Source organism: Natator depressus, chromosome 5 (assembly GCF_965152275.1).
Source record: "Natator depressus isolate rNatDep1 chromosome 5, rNatDep2.hap1, whole genome shotgun sequence".
NCBI classification, from domain to species: Eukaryota; Metazoa; Chordata; order Testudines; family Cheloniidae; genus Natator; species Natator depressus.
Window position 1 is genome coordinate 107,602,151 of NC_134238.1, and position 23,155 is coordinate 107,625,305.

A 23,155-nucleotide genomic window follows, 5' to 3' on the forward strand; every position below is an offset into this window, starting at 1 on the left:
AAATGTTTGAGCAGCTCAAGAGACAACAGCGACAGTTGTCGATCACCATGTTTTTCAAGGAAAAACAACCAGCAGCAGATAAGCCTATGCAATCAACTTCTCGAGTTGAACCAGAGCCAACCACTTCATCTACAACTCGCTCTCCATCACCCAAGCTCTCCATCGCCTCCGTCTCCCGGATCGACATCAAGCCCTGACGACCCCCTCTAAATACCCCCCCGTAATTAAAAATACAGTACTGTAAAATCATATTTTGCCTCTGTACTCTATTATATACTCTACATTACTGTATACATTATACATATTACTGTACAGGGTTGTATACACAAAACCATGTACAGGATACTGTACTTTATGGGCAATTTAAGGGATTTTCAAGGGTAATTTTGACTATACGCGATTTTCACCTTACGCGCTGACTTTAGAACCTAACCTCCACGTAAGATGCAACTCCGCTGTATATATTTCCTACTCCAACAGTACATATGCGGTCCACAAAAAGTTTCAAGTGTTAATTTTATGGAATTTCTTAAAGTCAGAAACTTTTGTCTATGACTAATCACACACACACAAAATCTGGTTTTTTGGACTAATACAACAAAAAAAATATTAACAAATTTCCACCAGCAGAGATGGACAAAACAAAAACTAAGAATATCAATATGTTTCTTATTATTTTGCTTCTAAAAGGTACTACATTGGATTGCTATACGGAAAGGAATCCAAAGATGAGAAGATTAACAACAATCACTTCCCATTCACTGCAAACCAGGAGACACATGAAAACATAGAGTTGCATGAAATTTATCATGCAAATTCATACTAATGGTTAGTAAACTGCAAACCACTACCATGTTACATAAAAGTTAGGCAATAATTGTTTGAGGTTTTTTTCTGGTTTTGTGTGGTGGTTCTTCCCCAATCCTGGGGAGAGAGAAATGCACAAGAGCGCTTTGGAGCCAGGAAACCATCACTCCTTATGCATTCCAGAAAGACTGTTTTGCATGACGAAGCTAATGCTTGATGGCCTGGAAAACAGGGGACTCGAACTTCAAAGCAGTGGACTGCCTTCAGTTTTATAAAATGTAGAGCAATATATTACATTAGTGCAGTCCTGTGAAAACTCTGAAGGTGTATCTTGTGGAGTTCTTCATAGGCACAGGGGTCAGCATGCTGCAGAATCAAGGCCAAAGTGTATAAAATTATTTAATTGAAAATGTACAGAAAATTGTTAGCTCCAACTATTATATGATGAACCACTGATTTTCCACCTAATGCTGTATAGATTACATAGCTCAAGTCAAACAAAAATTAGATATGCCCCATAATTAGTATACTCCCATACTGGTGGGTCTACTCTTTCTGATGGTTATTCGAGGCCCTCTGCACTTGCCGCTAATGAAATGTTCAGGAGTAGAAATGAAGAACTCTGGGTTAGGAATAAAGGTTAGAAGGAGAGAAATGCTGGGGAGCAGGGAAACATATTGCACATTGCAACACTGTAAGGTATGAGAGCCTATGAGAAATCTGTAATAATGTAACAGTGAATTTACCACACTACCAAACATAGGGTTGACCGTATTTTAATTTTGTAGCAGTAACTTTTTAAAAAAGCACCTAAGTTAGGAGCCTAAATTATATTTGAAAATGGAACTTGAGCTTTTGAAAATTTTGCCCAAGATCTTTGAATGTTATTTATGTGGGCTCATGTAGATTTCTTACTGCTCTACATGCCCCTAAAAATCAATATGCAGGTGCATTCTGGAATACTAATAAAAAGCAGCAAGTGGTGGAATCAAGAATGGCATTTAATCAGTGAGGGAAGGAACAGACAGGTGGTATTCTTATTCATATTGCTGTAGTGCCAAAACAAACCAAAAAAGGTTGAGCTCCATTGTATAGAACTTAGCTCACACACATAGGAAGACCTGGTCCCTTCTCTGAAGAGCTTTTAATCAAATTTAAGACAAGATACAATAAGTGTAAACAAACCTGATCCTGCAGAGATCTGTGAGGGAGGATAGGATAGTGATAGGAATTGGACAACATGAACCAAATGCGCACACAACAGTTCCTTTTTTTTTAAATTAGTATAAAGTGGAAACCTAGTCAGTGGGGATTGCTGCCATTTTTGTTTATGTAGATCCTATAATTTAATAACTACAACTTTCTTTTCTTTGAGAACAAAATAAAGGACGATGCTCAAGGCCAAAATTAGTACTATAGTTCAGCGGTCCTCAAACTTTGGGTCGGGATCCCAAAGTGGGTCACAACCCCATTTTAGTGGGGATACCGGGGCTGGCCTGGCTTAAACTTGCTGGGACCCGGGGCCAAAGCCCACAGGCTTCAGCCCTGGGCGTCAGGACTCAGGTTACAGGTCCCCTGCTTGGGGCTGAAGCCCTTGACCTTTGACTTTGGCCCTCCCGCCTCGGGAGGCGAGGCTTGCGCGGGCTCAAGCTTCAGTTATCCCTCCTGGTGTCCTGTAGTTATTTTTGTTTTCAGAAGGGGGGTCACATTGCAATGAAGTTTGAGAACCCCTGCTATAGTTAAAACAAAACAGAATAGGGGGCAGTCTAGTCATAATAACCTTTGTTTTTATTGACTAGGAAAAGAGCTCCCTGACATCTCATGGAATGGTTACAGTCGAGAGCTCCCCTCAGTATTTCGTGGTAGATGTGAAGACCAAGCAGCCTATCTTTCTGATAAAGTTTAGGTGAGGAAAAGTTTGCCTATTTCTGAATATCATTTGTGAATGCCTCCCATACAGGTAGGCTGTGAAATTACTTTTAACATATTCTGCAATGAAAATGACGTGCTCTTTAGTCTAAAAAACTTACGTCTCATGTGTTCCAAAAAAGAAAATAGGCATTTTATTTGTAGGAGGTTTCACTGCTCCATCAGGAACTTCATCCACCTAAGGGAAAAAAATTACATTATGATAATTAAAATATTTAGTAACAACCAAAAACAATGTGGGGGGACATTTTAAAATGTCATTAAATCTGAAAAATACAATCAGGTGGTCCACGCTTTTATATCACGCTTTTATCCAAAGCGCTTTACAATAGTTAGCTAATGCTACAAACAACATTTGGAAAGATCATTAAGTGGTCCGCTGAGACACTTAGGAATTTTCAAGTGGTCTGCAAAAAAAAAAAAAGTTTGAGAACCACTGCCTTATATAACAAAAAAAGTCCAATAAAGGTCAATATACCTCAAAACTAATGTTTGCTTAAAAAAAAAAGTACTGGTTAGAAGCAGCATTGGCTCCCTTAGACACAGTATCTGCTCCTCCAACTGCCACCTCTTCCACAACCACAGCAATGCTTCTCACCCTGTCGAACTGATGACTTGCACTAGCACAACACATTACATTTAAGAAATAGATAGGACACTAAAAATATTTTACAATTCTTAATCCAGTACTGCATTAATATAAATTATACACTAATCTTTCATCTGTAATCTCAAAACCACCAATTGAAGTACATCAGTCTCCGAAACTTCCAACACTTTAAAGGCTCTATTAAGGCTGGTGGAGAAAGCAGACTGGCTTACTGTTCAAAAGTGAACAGAATACTTAGTGGTACTGTTGCTCCTGCAGGTTTCAGAGCAGAACGCATACCTTCACAGCAATAATGTTTTGTCAAATAAGGCCCCAGGTATTTGGGAAGAGTACTTTGTGTTGTCCACACCCTTGAATACTCCCACAGCTTGTTACACTACCATGCTATAGTCTTCATTACTAACGTCTAACTTGAGGGTCACCTACTTAATACAATGCAGTGCCACTTGATCACACTAAAATGGTAAAAAAATGGAATACTTTGTTTTATCTGTAAATATCTGCACTCTTTCCACCCCCCAAAAAATGCTATGTAGAAAAAGTTTTAGGTGACTGAACGTGACGCTGCAGGAAGTTCACTGAGAAATTTTTGCTGCTTCAACACCCGCTTTCAGTAAACTATATTTAAAAATTGGTGTATCATAGAAAATCTCCCATTGGACTTTGGCAAAAAGTCACAGAAAGCTAGAGAAACCGATGAGAGCTGATGAAAATGCTGCCATTTCAGTGTGTATGTTACAAGCAGAGAGGCTTAAAAAACAAAGAGTAAAACACAGTGTGTGGGTTACTTCCAGCAGCACCACCAGGCCGGCCCCTGCAGGAGGGAAACCTGCTCATGTGCTATACATCTACAGATACGCACCCCTTAAGATGGGAAACAAAAACTGCACCACCCAAAGAGACAGTCTGCTATGAACGAACGTTCATCTGCCATGGAGCAATGGACTGGACTGAGGATGGAGGAACAGGCAGGGAAATGCAGCAGGAGAAAGCGCAGGTGAGCGGAGGAGGCGGCAGCAATGGGGGGGGGGGGCTTACCCTGGCTGGCCAATGGGGGTAACCTTTCATCTTGGCAAAGATCAAGTCTCCGGGTTTGAAATCTCGGCTCATGTTTTCGGACAAATGTGGCGGCTGTGGCTGAGGCGAACGGCACGGGCGCTCCCCGCCGGCTGAGATCCCGCTGCAGAGGTGGACACGGCGAGTCAAGGGAGCTCTGCCTCCCCTCAGGGCAGTCCCGCTGCCCGGCTGGGGGCGGGGGTGTTAGAGGGACCTGCCTGCCAAACCACCCCACTCCCCACCACCGCCCGGCTGCCCCCCCGGGGGCGCTCAGAGCCCCCCCCTTCCAATGCGCGCAGCCCACCTTCCCAAGCGCGCATTCCCCCCCCCGACTCCCTTCCCATGCATCCCCCCCCCACCGCCCTCGCGCGCAGGCCCCTTCGCCTGCGCAGCGCCCCCTCCCCGACTTCGCCTCCCCGCTCCCGTCCGCGCAGCCCTCCCCTCGACACCCCTCTCCAGCTGCCCCAGGCCAGCACTGCTCCCCCGCCCGTCCCAGTCCCCGCGCGCGCGGCAGAAAATCCGCCTCCATCTCACCAGCCGCTCGGGGGGGGGGGGGGGGGGCGCGAAACGGCCGCTCCCGCCCTCTTACCTGGCGCGGCCCCGCAGCCCGCTTCCTCCAGCCTACTGCGACCGCCGCGCTGCCTCCCGCTACCCCGGCCCACACCAACTGACACGGGCAGGAGGGGACGCGGAGTCCTCAATCTCGGGATGGGGGAGAAACGACAGAATTGGTTCAACCCTACCCGTGTGAGAGGAGAGACGGGGGAAGCGCGAGCCCAACCACCCTTCTTGGGAACGGACCCCGACAAGCAAGGCAGCGGGGGCTGGGGGACGCTAACGCACCTACCGCCCCCTCCCCGCGGCCGAGAAATGGTGCGCTCCTCCCGCGGCGGCGGCTGCTGCTGCTAGTAGGTAGGGAGGCGGAGCTTAGGGCGGGGGGGACGGGGTATGGTGCTGCTGCAGCTCACCCACTGACTGGAGGAAGGGCGGGGGGGCCGGCCTGACGGGGATGTGGGGTCTCTGCTGCTGCTCCCTGGGGAGAGTGGTCTGGTCCCTGATGTACAGGGAGCGGCTGGCACAGGTGGGCAGCAGGCCCCAGGCTCTGCAATGTTCGCCCTGAAAACTGCCCTCGTGCAGATCCTGGACCGTGGCTGAGCACCTCTTATGTAAGAAGACGCAGCCTTAGCACACGAAGAGAATGACAAAAACGACAGGAGATCAAGGGCCACTGATAGGAGCCAGGGCCCTCTCTTGGGATATCTCATCGCAGAGCCCCTCTTTCCCAATCAAGTCATTTATGCCAATTAAATCATAAACTATTTAAAGTAGCTCAGGTACTAAGCAATCAATTTGCACACAAGCAGATTTTATTTTAGGAATGACTGGCACACAGTAGGGAACATAAAGATGCCTACCACATGCTGCAGATAACCAGCTGTGATTATAATCAAAACCAGCTGTGATTATAATGTGTTACTATAACAGGCTGTCAATTAATCGCAGTGAACTCAGGCAATTAACTCAAAAGTAATCGTGATAAAAAAATCACAATCACAGTTTTATTCGCACTGTTAAACAATAGAATACCAGTTGAACTTTATTAAATATTTTTGGATGTTTTTCTACATTTTAAAATATATTGATTTCAATTGCAACACAGAATACAAAGTCTACACTGGTCACATTATCTTACTATTTTTATTACAAATATTTGCACTGTAAAAATAAACAAAAGAAATAGTAATTTTCAGTTCACCTCATACAAGTACAGCAGCGCAATCTCTTTATCCTGAAAGTGTAACTTACCAATGTCGATTTTTTTTGTTACATAACTTCACTCAAAAACAAAACAATGCAAAACATTAGAGCCTACAACTCCACTCAGTCCTACTTCTTGTTCAGCCAATCACTAAGACAAACAAGTTTGTCTACATTTATGGGAGATAATGCTGCCCACTTCTTATTTACAGTATCACCAGACAGAGAGAACAGGCGTTCGCATGGGACTTTTGTAGCTGGCATTACAAGGTATTTACATGCCAGATATGCTAAACATTTATATGTCCCTTCATACTTCAGCCACTATTCCAGAGGACACGGTTCCATGCTGATGATGCTCGTTAAAAAAAGTAATGTGTTAGTTAAATTTGTGACTGAACTCCTTGGGGGAGAATTGTGTGTCTCTGGCTCTGTTTTACTCGCAGTCTGCCATATATTTAATGTTATAGTAGTCTCAGATCATGACTCAGCAGATGTTGTTTGAACGCTTTCACTGCAGATTTGACAAAATGCAAAGGTTTCGACCCAAGGGTTAAGAATCTGAAGTGTCTTCCAAAATTTGAGAGGGACGAAGCGTGCAGCATGCTTTCAGAAGTCTTAAAAGAGTAACACTCCAATGCAGAAACTACAGAACGCGAACCACCAAAAAGGAAAATCAACCTTCTGTTGGTGGCATCTGACTCCCAGGATGAAAATGAACATACATCGGTCCGCACTGCTTTGGATTGTTATCGAGCAGAACCTGTCATTGGTATGGACACATGTCCTCTGGAATGGTGGTTGAAGCATGAAAGGACATATGAATTTGTAGCGCATCTGGCACGTAAATATCTTGCGACACCAGGTACAACAGTGCCATGTGAATGCCTGTTCTCACTTTCAGGTGACATTGTGAACAAGAAGTGGGCAGCATTATTTCCTGCACATGTAAACAAACTTGTTGTCTGAGCGATTTGGCTGAACAAAAAATAGGACTGAGTGGACTTGTAGGATCTAGTTTTACATTGTTTTGTTTTTGAATGCAGTTACATTTTTTGTGTGCATAATTCTACATTTGTAAGTTCAACTTTCATGACAAAGAGATTGCACTACAGTACTGGTATTAGGTGAATTGAAAAATACTATTTCTTTTGTTTTTTACAGTGCAAATATTTGTAATAAAAATAAATATAAAGTGAGCACTGTACACTTTGTATTTTGTGTTGTAATTGAAATCAATATATTTGACAATGTAGAAAACATCCAAAAATATTTAAGTAAATGGTATTCTATTATTGTTTAACAGTGCGATTAATCACATGATTAATTGCAATTAATTTTTTTAATCACTTGACAGCGCTAAATATAACATTTAGGAGACAGGCGTGAGGGCATTTAATTATGCTTGGACATTTGGCAGTTACAATTTTGGGCCTGATTTTCAACAGGTCCTTAAGTGAGCAAGTATGTAGACTTCTAGATGTGCTTGCTAACACCTTAGATTCTCATGCATATAGCTAGGAAGATAATGTGGAAGTTACATCCGTTAGGTCCAGACCTTTCAGTGCTTCCTACTCTTTTCACAGCATGTCTCTCTACTCCATTATCTAACAATCAAGATCAGTTTGTTCAGGAGTCACATTATATGCATTGTCTGGTAGGAGCCATGTGAAATGCTATATCAGAACAAAGTAATGTTCTCCTAGTCCAGTGTTGCGTCTCACAGTGACTGATACCAGGTGCTCCAGAGAAAAGTGCAAAATCTACATAGTTTAAACAAACAAAGGTGGAAGAATTAAGGTGTCATATTCAATCTTGACTTTGGAATTACTTGATAGTTGAATGTTTAACTCTTCAGCCTTAACATTCACATAATAAGACAATGCACTTTTATAGCACTCAAAGTGCTACGCCTGGGGGAATTCTGCACCACTGCACGTGTGCAGAATTCATGTCCCCTGCAGATTTCTTTGCTTCCCTGCAAAGAAATGACTTTCTGACAGGGAAGCAAAGGGAAGCTGCAAGAGCAGTTACGCACCACTCCCTAGCTGTGCAGATACATCATTTCAGGCACCCACAGCAGCTGGCAGAGAGGTAAATCACCACAGGCTTGCGACACCCCAGCCAGTGGCTCCTACCCTGAGCCGGGATCAGCTGCTAGTCCTGGCTGGGCTGGAGGAAGGAGAGGACAGGACTTCCTCTTCCCCAGCAAGGAGTGGCTGGGGCTGTGTCAGACCCACTCCCAGAAACCTCCCCCAGCTGCAGGAAGCTCAGCATCCTCCCCTGCTTCCTGCCCCTATACCTCATCAGTTGCAGGGGGAGGGGTCACTGTGTGGGGAGGTGCTCCCCCATCCACCCAACCCCCGTGCATCTGGAGCTCCTATACCCAGACACCCTGGCCAAGCCTCAGCCCGTACACCCAGAACCCACCTAGCCAGGGTGAAAGTAACTTAAAGGATTTACCGATACACCGGAGTCCTGAGCGGGGGCGTGGCCTCAATCGGAAGAGGCAGGGCCTTTAAATCAAGATTTAAAGGCCCCGGGGCTCCTGCTGTGGCTGGGAGCCCCAGGGCTCTGTCAGCGGGGCTCAGGAGGTGATTTAAAGGGCCTGAGGCTCCGGCTGCTGCAGGGAGCTCTGGGCCCTTTAAATCGCCAGCCTGGGGAAGCCCTGGGCCCTTTAAATCGCCAGCCTGGGGAAGCTGGCACACCGGCTCTTGCTGGTACTCTGTACCGGGCCGGACCGGCTTACTTACACCTCTGCACCTAGCCTTCCATACCCAAACACCACCCCATTGAACTACAACCCCTGCATCTGGAGCCCTCTGCACCCAGACCCCCTGCCTCTAGACCCTCATCCCTGCACACAGACCACCCCGCACTGAACTCCCTGCACTCAAACCCCCACCCTGATGAGCCCCCCCCAATGCACCACAATGAGCCCCCACATCCAGACCCACACACCACTGACCCCAAACTAGCTTCACCCAGACCCCAACCCCACCAAGCCCCACTCCCCCAGCACCCAGACCCCCCTGCTGAGCGCCAACCATTTTCACCTGGAAGCCCCTGCAGAGTCCCATTGCCCCTGCACCTCGAACTCCCGAACGAGCCTCTGTGCATCCAGATCCCCGCCGCACCTAGACCCACCACTGAGCTGCCTGCACCCAGATTGTCCCACACAGAATCTTCTCACACCACGCCTGGATCCCTCCACACTTGGATCCTGCCTGGTTGAACCTGCCTGCCCGCCTCATACCGGTGCGCCTGGAACAGAGGGGCAGGGTCCCAAGGTGTTTCTGGGGCAGGTCCAGGCCTTGTGCTGTGTCAGGGCCAGGTGCAGCCTCACCACTGAGGCTGTGTCCCAGGGTGGGGAGGCTGCAGGGTGATCTCCCACTTTCATACAGCCAGTGGTCTGTGTTCCCCACTGCCATGGTGGAGCCTCTGCATTTATTTATTGACAAATAAAACTGGCAGAATTTTGCAGAATTTTAAAATATTGTGCGCCAAATTTTTAATTTTTCGGTGCAGAATGTCTTCAGGAGTAACTAAGTTCATTACAATTCAGGTGAAATGGCTAGCCGAAGGCTATGCACCACTTAACTCATTTAATCACTGAAAACAGGTCTTAAGCAGTCTATAGGCTTTATACTGGCACTCTACACAGAGATGAATATCACTCATTCATGAAACAAAAGTAGGTAATTATCAATATCCCTGTTTTACAGGTGGGAAAACTGGAGCAGAGGGATTAAGTGTCTAACCTAAAGTCACAGAGTAAGTGTGGGCCAGAGCTAGGAATGGAACTCAGATCTCATACATTCAGAAGTAGATATAGAACAATAAGAGTTAAGTGTCCTCCTCTTCACATCTGAAAACAGCAGAGGTGAAAGTAAGCCGGTCCGGTCCACAAGAGCCGGTATGCCGTGCCAGCCGGACCAGTTTCCCCAAGCCAGCGATTTAAAGGGCTCAGGGCTCCCTGCAGAAGCTGAGCTCTGTGCCCTTTAAATCGCCACCCGAGGCCCGCTGCCAGAGCTTTGGGGTAGCGGCGGCAGTGCTCCGGCGGTGATTTAAAGGGCCAGGGACTCCTGGCCGCCACTACCACAGCGGAGCCCCGGGCCTTTAAATCTCCATCTGAACCCTGGGGTAGCAGCAGAACCCTGGGTACCCCCTGGGGCTCCGTTGGCAATTTAAAGGGCCCAGGGCTCCGCTGCAGTAGTGGCGGCCGGAGCTCCGAGCCCTTTAAATTGCCCCTGAGTACCGGGGCTCCCAGCCGCCTCTGCAGCTGGTTGCTCTGGGGGTGACTTAAAGGGCCCGTGGCTCCCAGCTGCCGCTACCACAGCCGGAGCCCTGGGGCCTTTAAATCTTGATTTAAAGGGCATGGGTATTTAAAGGCCCCGCCTCTTCTGGTTGAGGCCACGCCCCCTGCTCAGGACTCCGGTGTACCAGTAAATCCTTTAAGTTACTTTCACCCCTGGAAAACACCCTCGATCATCATACACACAAAAGAACATTAAGGTTGCAAAATCAAGCACTGAAAAGCTAGGAAATGTCAGAATTTAAGGTTGCCTGTGAAACCTTAATTTGGCCTTTTTGAACATATAACTTAATATAGTCTCCTTGCTGGGCCAGCCAGTCCAATTCCTGCCCCTCCCAGTCCCAGCTTTCCTCTCCCCACTACAAGCCTCCCAATTCCAGTCACCCATGTCCCAGATTCCTTATCCCAATCTAATCCCCTACCTCCAACTTTCATCTCCTCTGGAATTTTGAATCAGGCAGTTTCCTCCTCCATGCTGCCTAGGCCCAGCTGTGGAGGCACTGACAGCGCAGGAGAGAAAGGATCCCTGTTCTCAGTTCTGGTGCCCAGATCCAGCCAGGTCCACAGCAGCCCAGAACTACAATTGCAGGAAAGTCCTTCTCTCATACAACACCATTTTCTGGGATTTTTAGCTCTTAGACTCTAGGAAGTCTTTCACTGAGCATGTGCAAACTGCAAGATACATAGGCTTATAATATGGCCAAATTTGGATGGATTTTCCCGGAGACAGCAAAAGGCACATCCCTGACGCAAAGGCTATCTCTCTGCCAAATTTCAAGTCCCTTCTCCAAACATGGGGGTAGTAGTGGCCCCTAAACAACAAATGTCACCAAAGTTTTTTAACATGGACAAAACAGTGTATTTTCATAGCCCATTCTTTCAAAATGGCTGACCTGTTTGGCTGAAATAAAAATAATAAAATAATAATAATAATAATAAAAAATAATTCAGCCAGAGGCAAACACCCAAATTGTTAAAATGTGACAAACCTATAAGCAATTGGAAACAGAGTCTTATAATTGGAAGTGTCAGGCCATCATAGTTGGTGGAGTTATCAGCCCTGCCTATAATATTCAATTCTGTTATATCCATTCTTAGGTTTTATTTTTGTGCTTTGGGTCATTCCCACCAAACATGGATAAAGGTATTTTTTATTCTTCTCTCCCCAACACTAATTCAAGCTCTTGTCATTGATTTTTTTTAAAGGAAGTAACACAAAATCACATATGAAAGATTATGCTGTTGTACACTATGTAAGGGTTCAATATTCATGGGGAATTTCCTTGGCTAAACCTTTTTTCTACTTAATCATATAACTACATTTGTCTTCCATATCTGATTTAGTAAGTTCACTTTTTAGTTTTGACATCATGTTTTTGGGGTCCCTAGAAAAGCGGTTCTCAACTTGCGGCCTGCATGCAGCCCAATTAGCACACAGCTGGGGTCCAGCTCAGCTGTGTGCTAAAGGTTCCGGGCTCCCGGCTGCCCTGACACATGGTGGGCTCCGGACTGCTACCGCCCCGCCCCACCCAACAGGCTCGGGGTTCAGGCTGCTGGCTGGCCTTCACACGGTGGGGTCCAGGGTTGCAGTGGGGTTGGGGGACAGGGTCCTGGCTGACCCGTAGCCCTGCCCCCCGCCGGGCTCTTCGCTCCTGGCCCCACTCTGTGCACGGGTCTCTGGGTGGAGGGTGCTGGGCACAGGGGTTTGTGGGGGAGTTTACGTGGTTCTCAACTTGCATATGCAGTCCACAATGATAAATAGGCTGAGAACCACTGCTCTAGAGAACATTACCACTTTCTCAGTCTTTGGAAGTAGTCTTTTGAAATCTGTCATCTCTTAGAAACTTGAATTATAGGACTTATTCTCTACAACCTTGCGCCTTGTGTAGTTGTTCATAGCTGTACAAATTTAGCACAGAGTGGATATTTCTGACTAAAAAACTGACTAGACATATTTCAGTTGCAGGCAAAGTGTCTTCAAAAGGGTTCAAAAGCCGAGTTATTTTAAAAGTGAAAACATCAAATATTTCTTGGCATTTGAAAGGGTTAAAAAATTTGTTTTTGTCTGTGAAGGAGCTCACAATTTAGTTGTTAATTAAAGTTGGTAAGCCATTCAAAATGAGTTCAGCTATTATGTCTAGAGTATCATATTTATGCTTTCTTAGGTAAATAAAATAAAAAGCGACACAAACACGTTACAACATTATTCTAATATAGCCAGAGTTAACAGTTCCATATACTATACTGAGCCAAATAGATGTATATATCCCACAAGGCAATTATCATATTTTAAACTCCTATGTGCACTATAAAAAACTCTTTAAAGAGCACATGCCCTAAAAGAAAATTAATATTGCAATTCAGCATTCATTATAAACTTATTTTCATTTGATTCTGTCTTTCTCAAAGAAATCTCTGTTTGGGCTGAAGCGTTCCTTGAACCAGCACAGCAAGCTCCTGCAAACGGCTTTTCTACAGGGGAATGTCCCCCGCCATAATTATACAGGTGTACTAAATTGAAAGAGCTATTCTCGATATCTTGAGGGGTGGAATGCTATGGGAACTGTCTATCCTTTGAAGTCAGGAGAGCATAAAGTGTCTCCCAGTATCCTGTGTTCACAACTGGCTACTGCATGGGGTTAAGCTGGTGTGTTATATGTAAGGCTAAAATTTTGACACGGATATTTTTAGTAGAAGTCAGGGACAGGTCACAGGCAAAAAAGGAAATGTCACCGGAAGCTGTGATCTGTCCCTGACTTTACTAAACATATACCTGACAAAATGGGGATCTGCGGATCTCCACACCACCTGAAGCAGCCTGGAGCCCCTAGGAGCCACCTGCAGCCTCTGGGGGCTGCAGGGTACCCCCGCCATCTGCAGATCCAGGGATCCCTTGCTGCTCTTCGGGGCCGGGAGCCGTGGAGTGCCGCCGCCTCCCATGTCGGCTGGGAGCTGCGGGGTACCTGCGTCACCAGTGGCTGGGAGCTGTGGGCCATGGCCTAGGGCTCGGGGATTCCCCCACTGCAGCCAGCAGCCGGGGGCTCTGGAGTTTCCACGATCAGGGCTTGGGTGTCCTCTGCCAGGCAGGGCCTCAGGGATTCCCCTATCACTGGTGGCTGGAGGCTCGGGGATTCCCCCGCCATGGTGGCTGGGGGCTTGGAGGTTCCAGGGCTCAGGGTAGGGTGACCAGATAGCAAGTGTGAAAAATCGGGACAGAGTGTGGGGGGTAATGGGCCCCTATATCGGAAAAAGCCCTGAATATCAGGACTGTCCCTATAAAATTGGGACATCTGGTCACTCTAGCTCAGGGGTGCTCTGCTGGCAGGGGCTCGGGGATTTCCCCATCACCCGTGGCAGCAGGGGGCTCGGGAGTTCCGCAGCTGCCGCCAGCAGCTGCGGGCTCGGGGTTTCCCTTGTCCTTGGCCGGGGCACAGGGGTCCTCTGCCAGCAGGGGCTTGGGGATTCCCCTGTCGCAGCCAGGGTTTGGGGGTCCTCTTCTGGCAGGGGTTCGGGGATTCCCCTGCTGCCACCAGTAGCTAGAGGGGGGCTCGGGGATTCCCCCACCAGCAGCTAGGGGGTTCTGCAGTTTAGGGCTTGGGGGTTCCTCCACTGCCCACAACATCCTGGAGCTGCGGGGTACATTGCCCCCAAAGCAGCTCCGGGTGCCGGCAACGGGGGGACCCCGCAGCTCCCTGCCCCCACTGGCAGTCCCGACCACCGCACACTGAAGTCATGGATTCCATGACTACTGTGACCTCACTGACTAAATTGTAGCCTTAGTTATATGTGAGCACAGTACAACAGTATTCTCCAAACATCTTATCCAGGCGTGCTGGAAATTTTTGCATAATGGGCATGCTGATGATGTATTTGGTGTGTGCTATTACTACTTCAGTTGGGGGTGCCTCAGCACCCCTAATTCCAACACCACTGAACTTATCTGCTTCTGCATCATGTCAATATCCTTTCCTGTATTGTCCTTTCTTTGTCCAATGGCTTCACTCTCTCCCTTGACAATAGCTCAGCATTTTCCCTTCCTCCTCTCTCTCATTCTTCTTGACTCCCTCCTTTGCCATGTGCTGAGACTAATGCACGAAGCCAGCAAACATCTACTCCTTGTCCTCTTGCTGCCCCGTCTCGCCAAGCGAGCGGGAACTACAGGACTCAGCGCGAGAGAACAATTCACCCCCTCCCAGCCGGGCCACCCTGCCTTATATTCTCCCTAACTGCACCCAGTGCGCATGCCCTCTTTCCACCTCTTCTTTCCCCAGGCCCTCAATAGGTACCTTACTGCGCATGCGTACTTCTCTCCAGTCGGGCCGAATCCAAGGCCGTTCGTTCTGTTTCCGGCCATTGGGAGCGTGATGTGTCACAATGCTCTGTCCTTCCAATCGGAAGCACCGCTCTGGGGCAGGGAGGTGGAACCAGGTCGCCGCGGTGTTGTTACAGGAAGTGGCCGTTGTAAATTTCTCCGTGAGCGGAGGGAGGGGCGGCGTGGGTTTTTGGGTCCCCTCTGGGTCCTAACGCCCAGGGAGTCACTAGTCCAGATTCTGCTCTCACTGCCTGCCGGCCTGGTGCTGGTAGCCGCTGCTCGGGGCCAGGGCTACCCCGCGGAGGTGGGAGGGAGACTGGGGAGGGGCTGGGTGATGGAGCTGGGTCGGGAGGCAGATGGGGCAGGAAGAGAAGGGGGCTGATGGGAGAGGTGGGGCTGAGGGGCCGGGAGCTTATGGGGGAAGGGGGGTGCAAGGGACTAATGGGGCCAGATGGAGCAGGGGGCGCGGACATATGTGGCAGCAGAGGGGAGCATCATTATTATCTATGAACATGCAATTTCTTTTTAATTTCTTTGTGGCTGGGGATCCTGCTCCCCAGAGCCTCTTTTTCTCACCAAAAACATGTAGGATTTGGTAACATTTTAGACGTAGATAGCACCTCTCATCCTGAGTAATTCCAGAGCGCTTTACTAGTTGTAAACATATTGCCCTGTTTAAATGCAGCCATTTCTGGAAGGGGTGGAAGGCAACAAGTTGGTGCATAGTGCAGTGAAGGAAGCAGAAAATAGGAGTGGGTGAACTTGTCTTTTCAGGGAGTTGTGGTTTGGGATTCTAATGCTTTGACTACTGAGCACTAAAGTGGAGATTTCTCTGGAGGGAGGGCAGTTTGTAATTGGATTATAAACAAAATCAGTAAAATGCTGGATGTGTATTACTTCAGAACTTGTTTTCCTAAAATGTTACTATACACAATAGAAAACAAAATAGCTAGTTCTAATCAATGTAGAGCAAAGAGCTGCTTCTTGTGGTGGGTTTTGTATACGAAACAAATATTCCTTAAAAAAATCATGGTAATTCTTAGAATGTTCGCTGCATATTTGTAGAGCACTGATGTTCTCATTTTGTATGATTTTGTATCCTAGTGCTTGCTGATCAGGCTATCTGAGGCTCAGAAAATGACAAGGCAGAGCTGACCTACAGGTGTGACATTGATATGCTCTTGCTCAAGTATACACAGAAGTAGGAAGAGAGCTTAATTCATTTATGTGTATGTTTGGTTAAAAAAATTGGGTAGCTCTGATTTTTATTATGTTGTACGTAGATATTGATGATGTGGCATTTTGAACAATTTCTAAAACCCAAAAGATCTTTAGTCATTTTCCTTTATTTAAAGGGATGCTGTTAACATCGTATCAAAAAATTCCTTACCTTTGGCACTTACCTTTGGATTATTAACAGATCAATTTAAATAATATTTCAGTAAGATATATAACTGCAGTGAAAGGATAACCAGCCTCCTTTATAGATTTCATTGCAAATTATGATTTGCAATAATAAAAGTCTATCGATAGTTTTGGCACAATCTGCTGATTGGATGTTCGTTTGTAATTTAAATATACTATTAACACCTATTCCAATCTTATAAGGCTGCAATCCTGCAAAGATTTGAGCACATGCTTAACTTTATGCACTGCAAATAGTCTCACTGATTTAGAAAAGTTAAGTATATGCATAAGTCTTTGCAGGATTGGGACCTAGTACTGTATACAGATTGTAAATCACAAGAAAAATTAATCATAGATGTATATTAACTTATTAAATTGAACTTTTTTGTTGCTGTTGCTACGTGAACATGTTTTTTACTGGAATCCCATGAGATTCCAACAGTTCATGCTGCCATCAATTAAATACCATATTTGTTTGTTTATTTTATTTTTGCTGTGTGGTAGTAAACCAGTCAGTTATTTAAATAAATTAAAGAATACTGCATATTCAAAACTAGTAGCTTTCTACTGAAACATACTTTATTCTTCCTCTTTACTTCATTTCAAACTAAGTTCAGAAACATTTTCTCACTGCCTCAGCTGGACAATGTGAATGGGACAAAATGTGTTAGAACCAAACTTAAGTCTGCCTGAGGTTCTGGCTTGAACTAGCATGTTGCCTAAGCCCTAGTTCAATAGTTGTTTGGTGATGGTATATGACTTTATGCTTGAGAAAAAGCAGTTCTGGTTGGGAGCCATTTAGTACTATTATTATTTATTATGTGTATTACTGTAGGGCCTAGGACCAGGGTTCCCTCTAATTTTTTATGTCCATGTGCAGAATGAATTTTGTTATGTGCACCAATATGGAGGTGATGTGTGGTGGGGGTGGGGCTGAGGAGTTTGGAATGTGGAAGGGGGCTCAGGGCTGGGGCAGAGGGTTGGAGTGTGGAGGTTGAGGGCTCTGGTTGGGGGTGTGAGCTCTGGGGTGGGGCTAGGGATGAGGGGTTTGGGGTGCAGTCTGCCTTGGGGCTGCAGCAGGGGGAGAGAACACCCCCCAGCCCTCTCTTGCAGCAGCAGCTCGGGGTCAGGGGGAGAGGTGCCTCTCCCCAGCCGTGGCGGGGAGGGGCTGGGCTGGGTGAGGGGGCTGGGGCTGGGGCAGCGCTTCCCCAGCTGCGGCAGCTCCGGCTGGGCTGGGTTGGGCTGGGCCTGGTCAGAGGAGGGGCACCTCTCCCCTGCCACAGCAACTCTGCTGGGCTGGCTTGGGATGGGGCAGGGGTGTCTCTCCCTAGCTGCGGCAGCTCCGGTGGGGCCGGACTGGGGGAGGGATGCCTCTCCCCGCCTCCGTGACCCTTGATAGCTTACTGTGTGTCCGTGCAGCTTAGAGGGAACTTAGCCTAGGACCCTTTAGTGGTAGGTGCTGTACAAACCCAGAACAAAAAGATGGTTCCTGCCCCCAAAGGGCACACAAACTAATTATAAGACAAGAGACAACAGATGAATATAGACAGATGGGGGAGTACAAGTAAACAATGAGACAATATTGGTCAGCATCATATGCAGTCATCTCAGGACACCAGCAGTCTAACTGTTGTAAAAATTTTGTGTTGGTATCCTTGCCAAGGAGAGTTTTGAGGAGGAATTTGAAAGTGGATAATGAGGTTGATAATATGGACGTTTATGGGGAACTCATTTTTGGGCGGTATGGGACAATGCACAAAGGTCTTTGTTTGAAAATATAATAAGTGGGCTATGGAGGCTAGCCTCATTGGCCAATCAGAGGCAGGAGTTGACAGCTTGAGAGCAAATAAGAGAGGATAAGTAGGATGGGAATTGATTATGAGCTGTCTTGTAAGTGAACACAAGCATCTTATGTTTGATTTGATAAAGATGTGGGAGCTAGTGGAGGAAGTGAAAGAGAAGGGTGACATGGTCAAAGTGACAGGCTAGGAAAATAATCTTAGCAGTAGCATTCTGAATGGATATGAGTAGAACAAGATTGTATTTGACAAAGCCAAAGTGAAGGATGTTGCAGTAATTGAGATGTGAGATGATGAGAGCTTGGATGAGAGTTTGAGCTGTAGAGATGTTTACAAAAGTCGGTATCTTACTGGAGCAGAAATAATTTGCAAGATTTAGACATAGCCTGGATATGAGGACCTAGAGAGAGGTCAAAACCAAAGATGATGCCCAGGTTACAGGCCTGAATGACAGGCAGGATGGTGGTAGAGAGTGATAGATAAAAGATGCAGTGGAAGGTATTGGAGTGGGAGGGGGAAGATTAGGAGTCATGTTTAGTACTACTATTTCTGAGTTCCCTAAGTAGTTCAGGATGGTAGCTTTGACTTCAGAGTTGGTTGAACATCCTGATTCAGGGCCCAAGAAGCAGTTTGTGCCTCTGATGTTGTAAAAGATGCTAACTAGGCAATTTAAGAGGACTTATTCCACTGAGCAGTCATGACCACCCATTTGAAGGTGACCAAATGATTAGCCTGATGTCTATCTTGAATGGAAAAGAAACAGTACTTGATAGCAAGCTGGGCAGTATTCCTGGGTCAACAAACCCCTGAACTGTGTTTGCAAGGAGCAGATGGAGGCAGGAAACCCATGCTCCATGCACTGGCCAGTGTTGTTGGCTGGATGTGGGGTGTTGTCTAAAAAGGTGATTTAGTATATGCCCTTTTCCTCCCTGAAGCAATATAAAGGGAACGCTGCAGGGAATGTGCCTCTTTGTATCAGGGCTGTGTCTTAAGGGGTAGTTTGCACTTTAATAAGGGCCTAGTTTCTCAAACACTTACTACTGCTTACTATGAGAAGCAATTCTGTTGACTTCACTGGGACTACTTCTGTTATTTAGCATTACGCTTGGTAATATATTTTTGAAGGATTGAACACTAACACAACTTTACAAGGTTCAGAGTCAAGTGACTCAATGACCTTGTCTATACTGCAGTTGCCAATGTAACACATTTTGTGTTTTAACAACTGTCTAGCAACTATATCATAGTGTGTTATAGTTTTAAAAACATGTATTACATATTTAGCTATTTTTTCAGGTGGGATGGAAGGATGGCTTTAATCTGTAGGAGGAGCCTCCTTGTCAGTAAAAACAAGGAGTCCGGTGGCACCTTAAAGACTAACCGATGTATTTGAGCATAAGCTTTCGTGGGTAAAACCCCCACTTCTTCAGATGCATGGAGTGAAAATTACAGATGCAGGCATTATTGTACTGACACATGAAGAGAAGGGAGTTGCCTCACAAGTGGAGAACCCGTGTTGACAGGGCCAATTCAATCAGGGTGGATGTGGTCCACTCCCCATAATTGATGAGGAGGTGTCAATTCCAGGAGAGGGAAAGTTGCTTTTGTAGTGAGCCAGCCACTCCCAGTTCATATTCAAGCCCAAATTAATGGTGTTAAATTTGCAAATGAATTTTAGTTCTGCAGTTTCTCTTTGAAGTCTGCTTCTAAAGTTTTTTTGTTCAAGTATGGCTAATTTTAAATCTGTTATAGAATGTCCAGGAAGATTGAAGTGTTCTCCGAGTGGCTTTTGTATGTTACCATTCCTGATGTCTGATTTGTGTCCATTTATTCTTTTACGTAGAGACTGTGCAGTTTGGCCAACGTACATGGCAGAGGGGCATTGCTGGCACATGATGGCATATATCACATTAGTAGATGTGCAGGTGAATGAGTCCCTGACGGTGTGGCTGATGTGGTTGGATCCTCTGATGGTGTCACTAGAGTAGATATGGGGACAGAGTAGACAATGAGGTTTGTTACAGGGATTGGTTCCTAGGTTAGTTTTTCTGTGGTGTGGTATGTAGTTGCTGTTGAGTATTTGCTTCAGGTTGGGGGGCTGGCTTATTACAAAAGCAATTTTCCCTCTCCTGGAATTGACACTTCCTCATCAGTTATTGGGAGTGGACTACATCCACTCTGATTGAACTGGCCCTGTCAACTCTGGTTCTCCACTTGTGAGGTAACTCCCTTCTCTTCATGTGTCAGTATAATAATGCCTGCATCTGTAATTTTCACCACATGCATCTGAAGAAGTTTTTACGCACAAAACCTTATGCCCAAATAAATCTGGTAGTTTTTAAGGTGCCACCGGACTCCTTGTTGTTTTTGTGGATACAGACTAACACGGCTACCCCCTGCTTCTTGTCAGTCACAGTTGTACACCAGTTACGTATTTGAGTTTTAAATGCAAGTACATGCTTAGAAATTTTTGTGGGCACAACTTATGAATCACACATAAATAAACTAATATAGCTTGAAATGTTTGATAAAGCAACTGGAACCAAATGAATAAAGGAAAAGCCAATTTCTGTTCTCATTTCCTTTAGATTTACACCCAAGTAATTACAATGAATTTAACTTTAGATTGGCCTTAAATTATTATTAATCAATATAATAAAGAATGAATAAATAAAGGTAATAGGATTTTTTTTCGGGGGGGAGGAGTAGATTCTGTTTTCTGGAGACAAACTGCAGAATGTGATTAAATTAAAAATAAAGACAAGAAAACATGTACAGTTTTTAAAAAGTTTCAGAAATAGTATAACAAAATTGGACTATTTAGTCACTTTATTAGAGCTGAAGACTTCTGCATTAGGTCAGATGGAAATAGATTATGGCAGACACGTGGCTGCAACATTTAGATGTAAAGATGGCTTGCAGGCTAGGTCATAGGCATGAGAGTCCATCTAACATGGCATGTAGAAGCAAATCTTCACGGTTAATTAATCTTTTTGCTGAATCTAGCCTGTGCTGACCATTTTATCTCAGGCTGTCTTGTAATGATTTGCCAAGAGAACTATAAATGAATTTATTCTTCAACCTGAAATAAGTGTTGGCTTTTTCAGATTGGTTGATGAGATTTTAATACTTGTTTTCTAAATATGCTTGATGTATTAAGTGTTTCTAATGTTGCTATATTGTATATGAGAGAATAAACATGGATTTCTTCTATGCACAATTTTTGCTAAAGGAGCCTTCATATTAATCAAATTTATGTGTGATGCTATAATCCATGATAATTTATAGTGATTAATGACCTCAGCGCAATAATCGGTAGAAAATTTCAGGTTTCTACTATTCTCCAGTAATTGCAGGAGGACTTACTAGTTAAGGGCCACTGTTGCACAGTGAAGTCCCAGATATTGACCTACCCTTTAAATTGTTCTGTTATGGGGCCTATTGTCTGTATTGTGACTTTAAAAACAAAAACACCCAAAACCCACAGATGAATGCGTCATCAGGGAAATGGAGGGATACAACCTACAAAGACAATTTTGTGTGTTTCACTCTCCTTCTATTGTAAATTTAGAATCAAATATTCTCCTCAAAAACATGCATTTTCAGCTCCAGTGTTTAGGGTTAAGGGCCTGATCCTACAAATGCTTGCTAGGAGGTGTAGTTCTTTCTGCTGTCTCCGATTGGCTTCAGTGGAGCTATGTCCGGTAGTAAGTGTTAACATGTCTGAGCCTAAAGCTTACATTGTTTGTTTAATAAATATTTGAGAGTAAATACAATTGATTCCTTCTGTTACAATGAGAAATAAACTGCCCTTTTTATGTTGTTATAGGTTTTAATGTATCCATATGATGCAAAGAGAAGAGTAATCTTTGAAGTGTCTCAGTTTCTGTAAAAGAATATAATTGAAGATTGTTCTTTATCCAGCCACTATAGATTAAAAAGTTGGAGATTCGTCATCATGAATTCTACCCCTCCAATCAGTTACACGATTCCTGAAATCAAACGGTGAGCTTCCGTTCCTTATTTTAAAATCCAGTAACTTACATTGTCTTTTTGTGAGAATTTTTCATTGTTTTGGAGGTTTGACAGTAGGTCATTCTAAGAAAACAAAACTTAATCAATACATATAATTTGTGTTAATCTGATACAACTTGTTTGACAACAGCTAGGCCAGAGGGCATGAATGATATCTCCAATTAAGTGCAAGAAATCCTTGGAAAGCACAGAAGGTATTTAAAAAGAAAAAAGGCAGTAAGGCAGAAGGGGTAATCAAATACAGTTAGGAGCATTTTGCACTGAGTTACAGAAGTCTTTCCTTTGCCAGACAAGATGGCATTTGGTTACACTTTCTATAACTTCTTCAGTTGTAAGACTCGTCCTAGATACTTGGGGACTGGGAAGAATCTGTCAGGGAGATTTCAGAGTAACAGCCGTGTTAGTCTGTATTCGCAAAAAGAAAAGGAGTACTTTGTGGCACCTTAGAGACTAACCAATGTATCTGAGCATAAGCTTTCGTGAGCTACAGCTCACTTCATCGGATGCATACTGTGGAACGTGTAGAACTAAAAATACCTCCTCCCACTGGGGAGGTATTTTTTCATGCTTTGTGTGTATATAAAGATCTTCTACGCTTTCCACAGTATGCATCCGATGAAGTGAGCTGTAGCTCATGAAAGCTTATGCTCAAATACATTGGTTAGTCTCTAAGGTGCCACAAGTACTCCTTTTCTTTTTGTCAGGGAGATTGTGTATTAAACTGAAACTTTGACTGTCTTTCTTGAAACCTCGAGGCATGTCCCATGGGACTGACGGTCCTCAAATTCAGACAAGAAATTCTGTCAGCGTCCTTGCCGTGGACTGTCATGCAGGGGAGAGAATCAAATTGTTGGCATAAAAGCCCTTTGTGTTGAAAAATTAGGACAGGGTATATCTGTCGTTTTGTCGTTTGTACCTAGACAAACTTTGGACCTAATTTTCAGAAGTAATGAGCACTACCTCTGAAAATTTCTGCCTTTAGTTTATAGTTAAGTAAATTATGTAGATTGGCCTCTGGAAACCAAATAGTTTAGTGGTTTCTCAAGTATTTCCAGTTGGTTTATTAGAACAAGTGGTATGCATAATCATGTTTTTTTTAATGCACACCATGGAAGGGAGAGAGGAAG

The 23,155-nt window shown here is 45.0% G+C and overlaps 2 protein-coding genes across 14 annotated transcripts in view; one reads left to right on the forward strand and one right to left on the reverse strand.

The window, feature by feature from the left end:
• Positions 1-5,118, reverse strand: part of PSIP1 (PC4 and SRSF1 interacting protein 1) — a 65,501-nt gene extending 60,383 nt beyond the window's left edge. Inside the window, exons 1-3 of one of the 6 annotated variants that reach the window (XM_074953425.1) lie at positions 4,992-5,118; positions 4,385-4,526; positions 2,838-2,914 (exon numbers count right to left, since the gene is read on the reverse strand). In XM_074953425.1, coding sequence (XP_074809526.1) covers positions 2,838-2,914; positions 4,385-4,456 — 149 coding nt within the window. In that variant the 5' untranslated portion in view covers positions 4,457-4,526; positions 4,992-5,118. Of the gene's footprint in view, positions 1-2,837; positions 2,915-4,384; positions 4,527-4,991 lie in introns of those variants that run through there. The other 5 variants (XM_074953424.1, XM_074953428.1, XM_074953427.1 and 2 more) reach the window with 5 other exon arrangements.
• CCDC171 (coiled-coil domain containing 171) overlaps positions 4,329-23,155 on the forward strand; it is a 231,580-nt gene continuing 212,753 nt past the window's right edge. For 2 of the 8 annotated variants that reach the window (XM_074953414.1, XM_074953421.1), the window contains exons 1-3: positions 14,984-15,091; positions 15,892-15,949; positions 21,823-21,998. In XM_074953414.1, the coding sequence (XP_074809515.1) occupies positions 21,952-21,998 (47 nt within the window). In that variant the 5' untranslated portion in view covers positions 14,984-15,091; positions 15,892-15,949; positions 21,823-21,951. Of the gene's footprint in view, positions 4,344-14,898; positions 14,949-14,969; positions 15,092-15,305; positions 15,373-15,891; positions 15,950-21,822; positions 21,999-23,155 lie in introns of those variants that run through there. The other 6 variants (XM_074953419.1, XM_074953417.1, XM_074953418.1 and 3 more) reach the window with 6 other exon arrangements.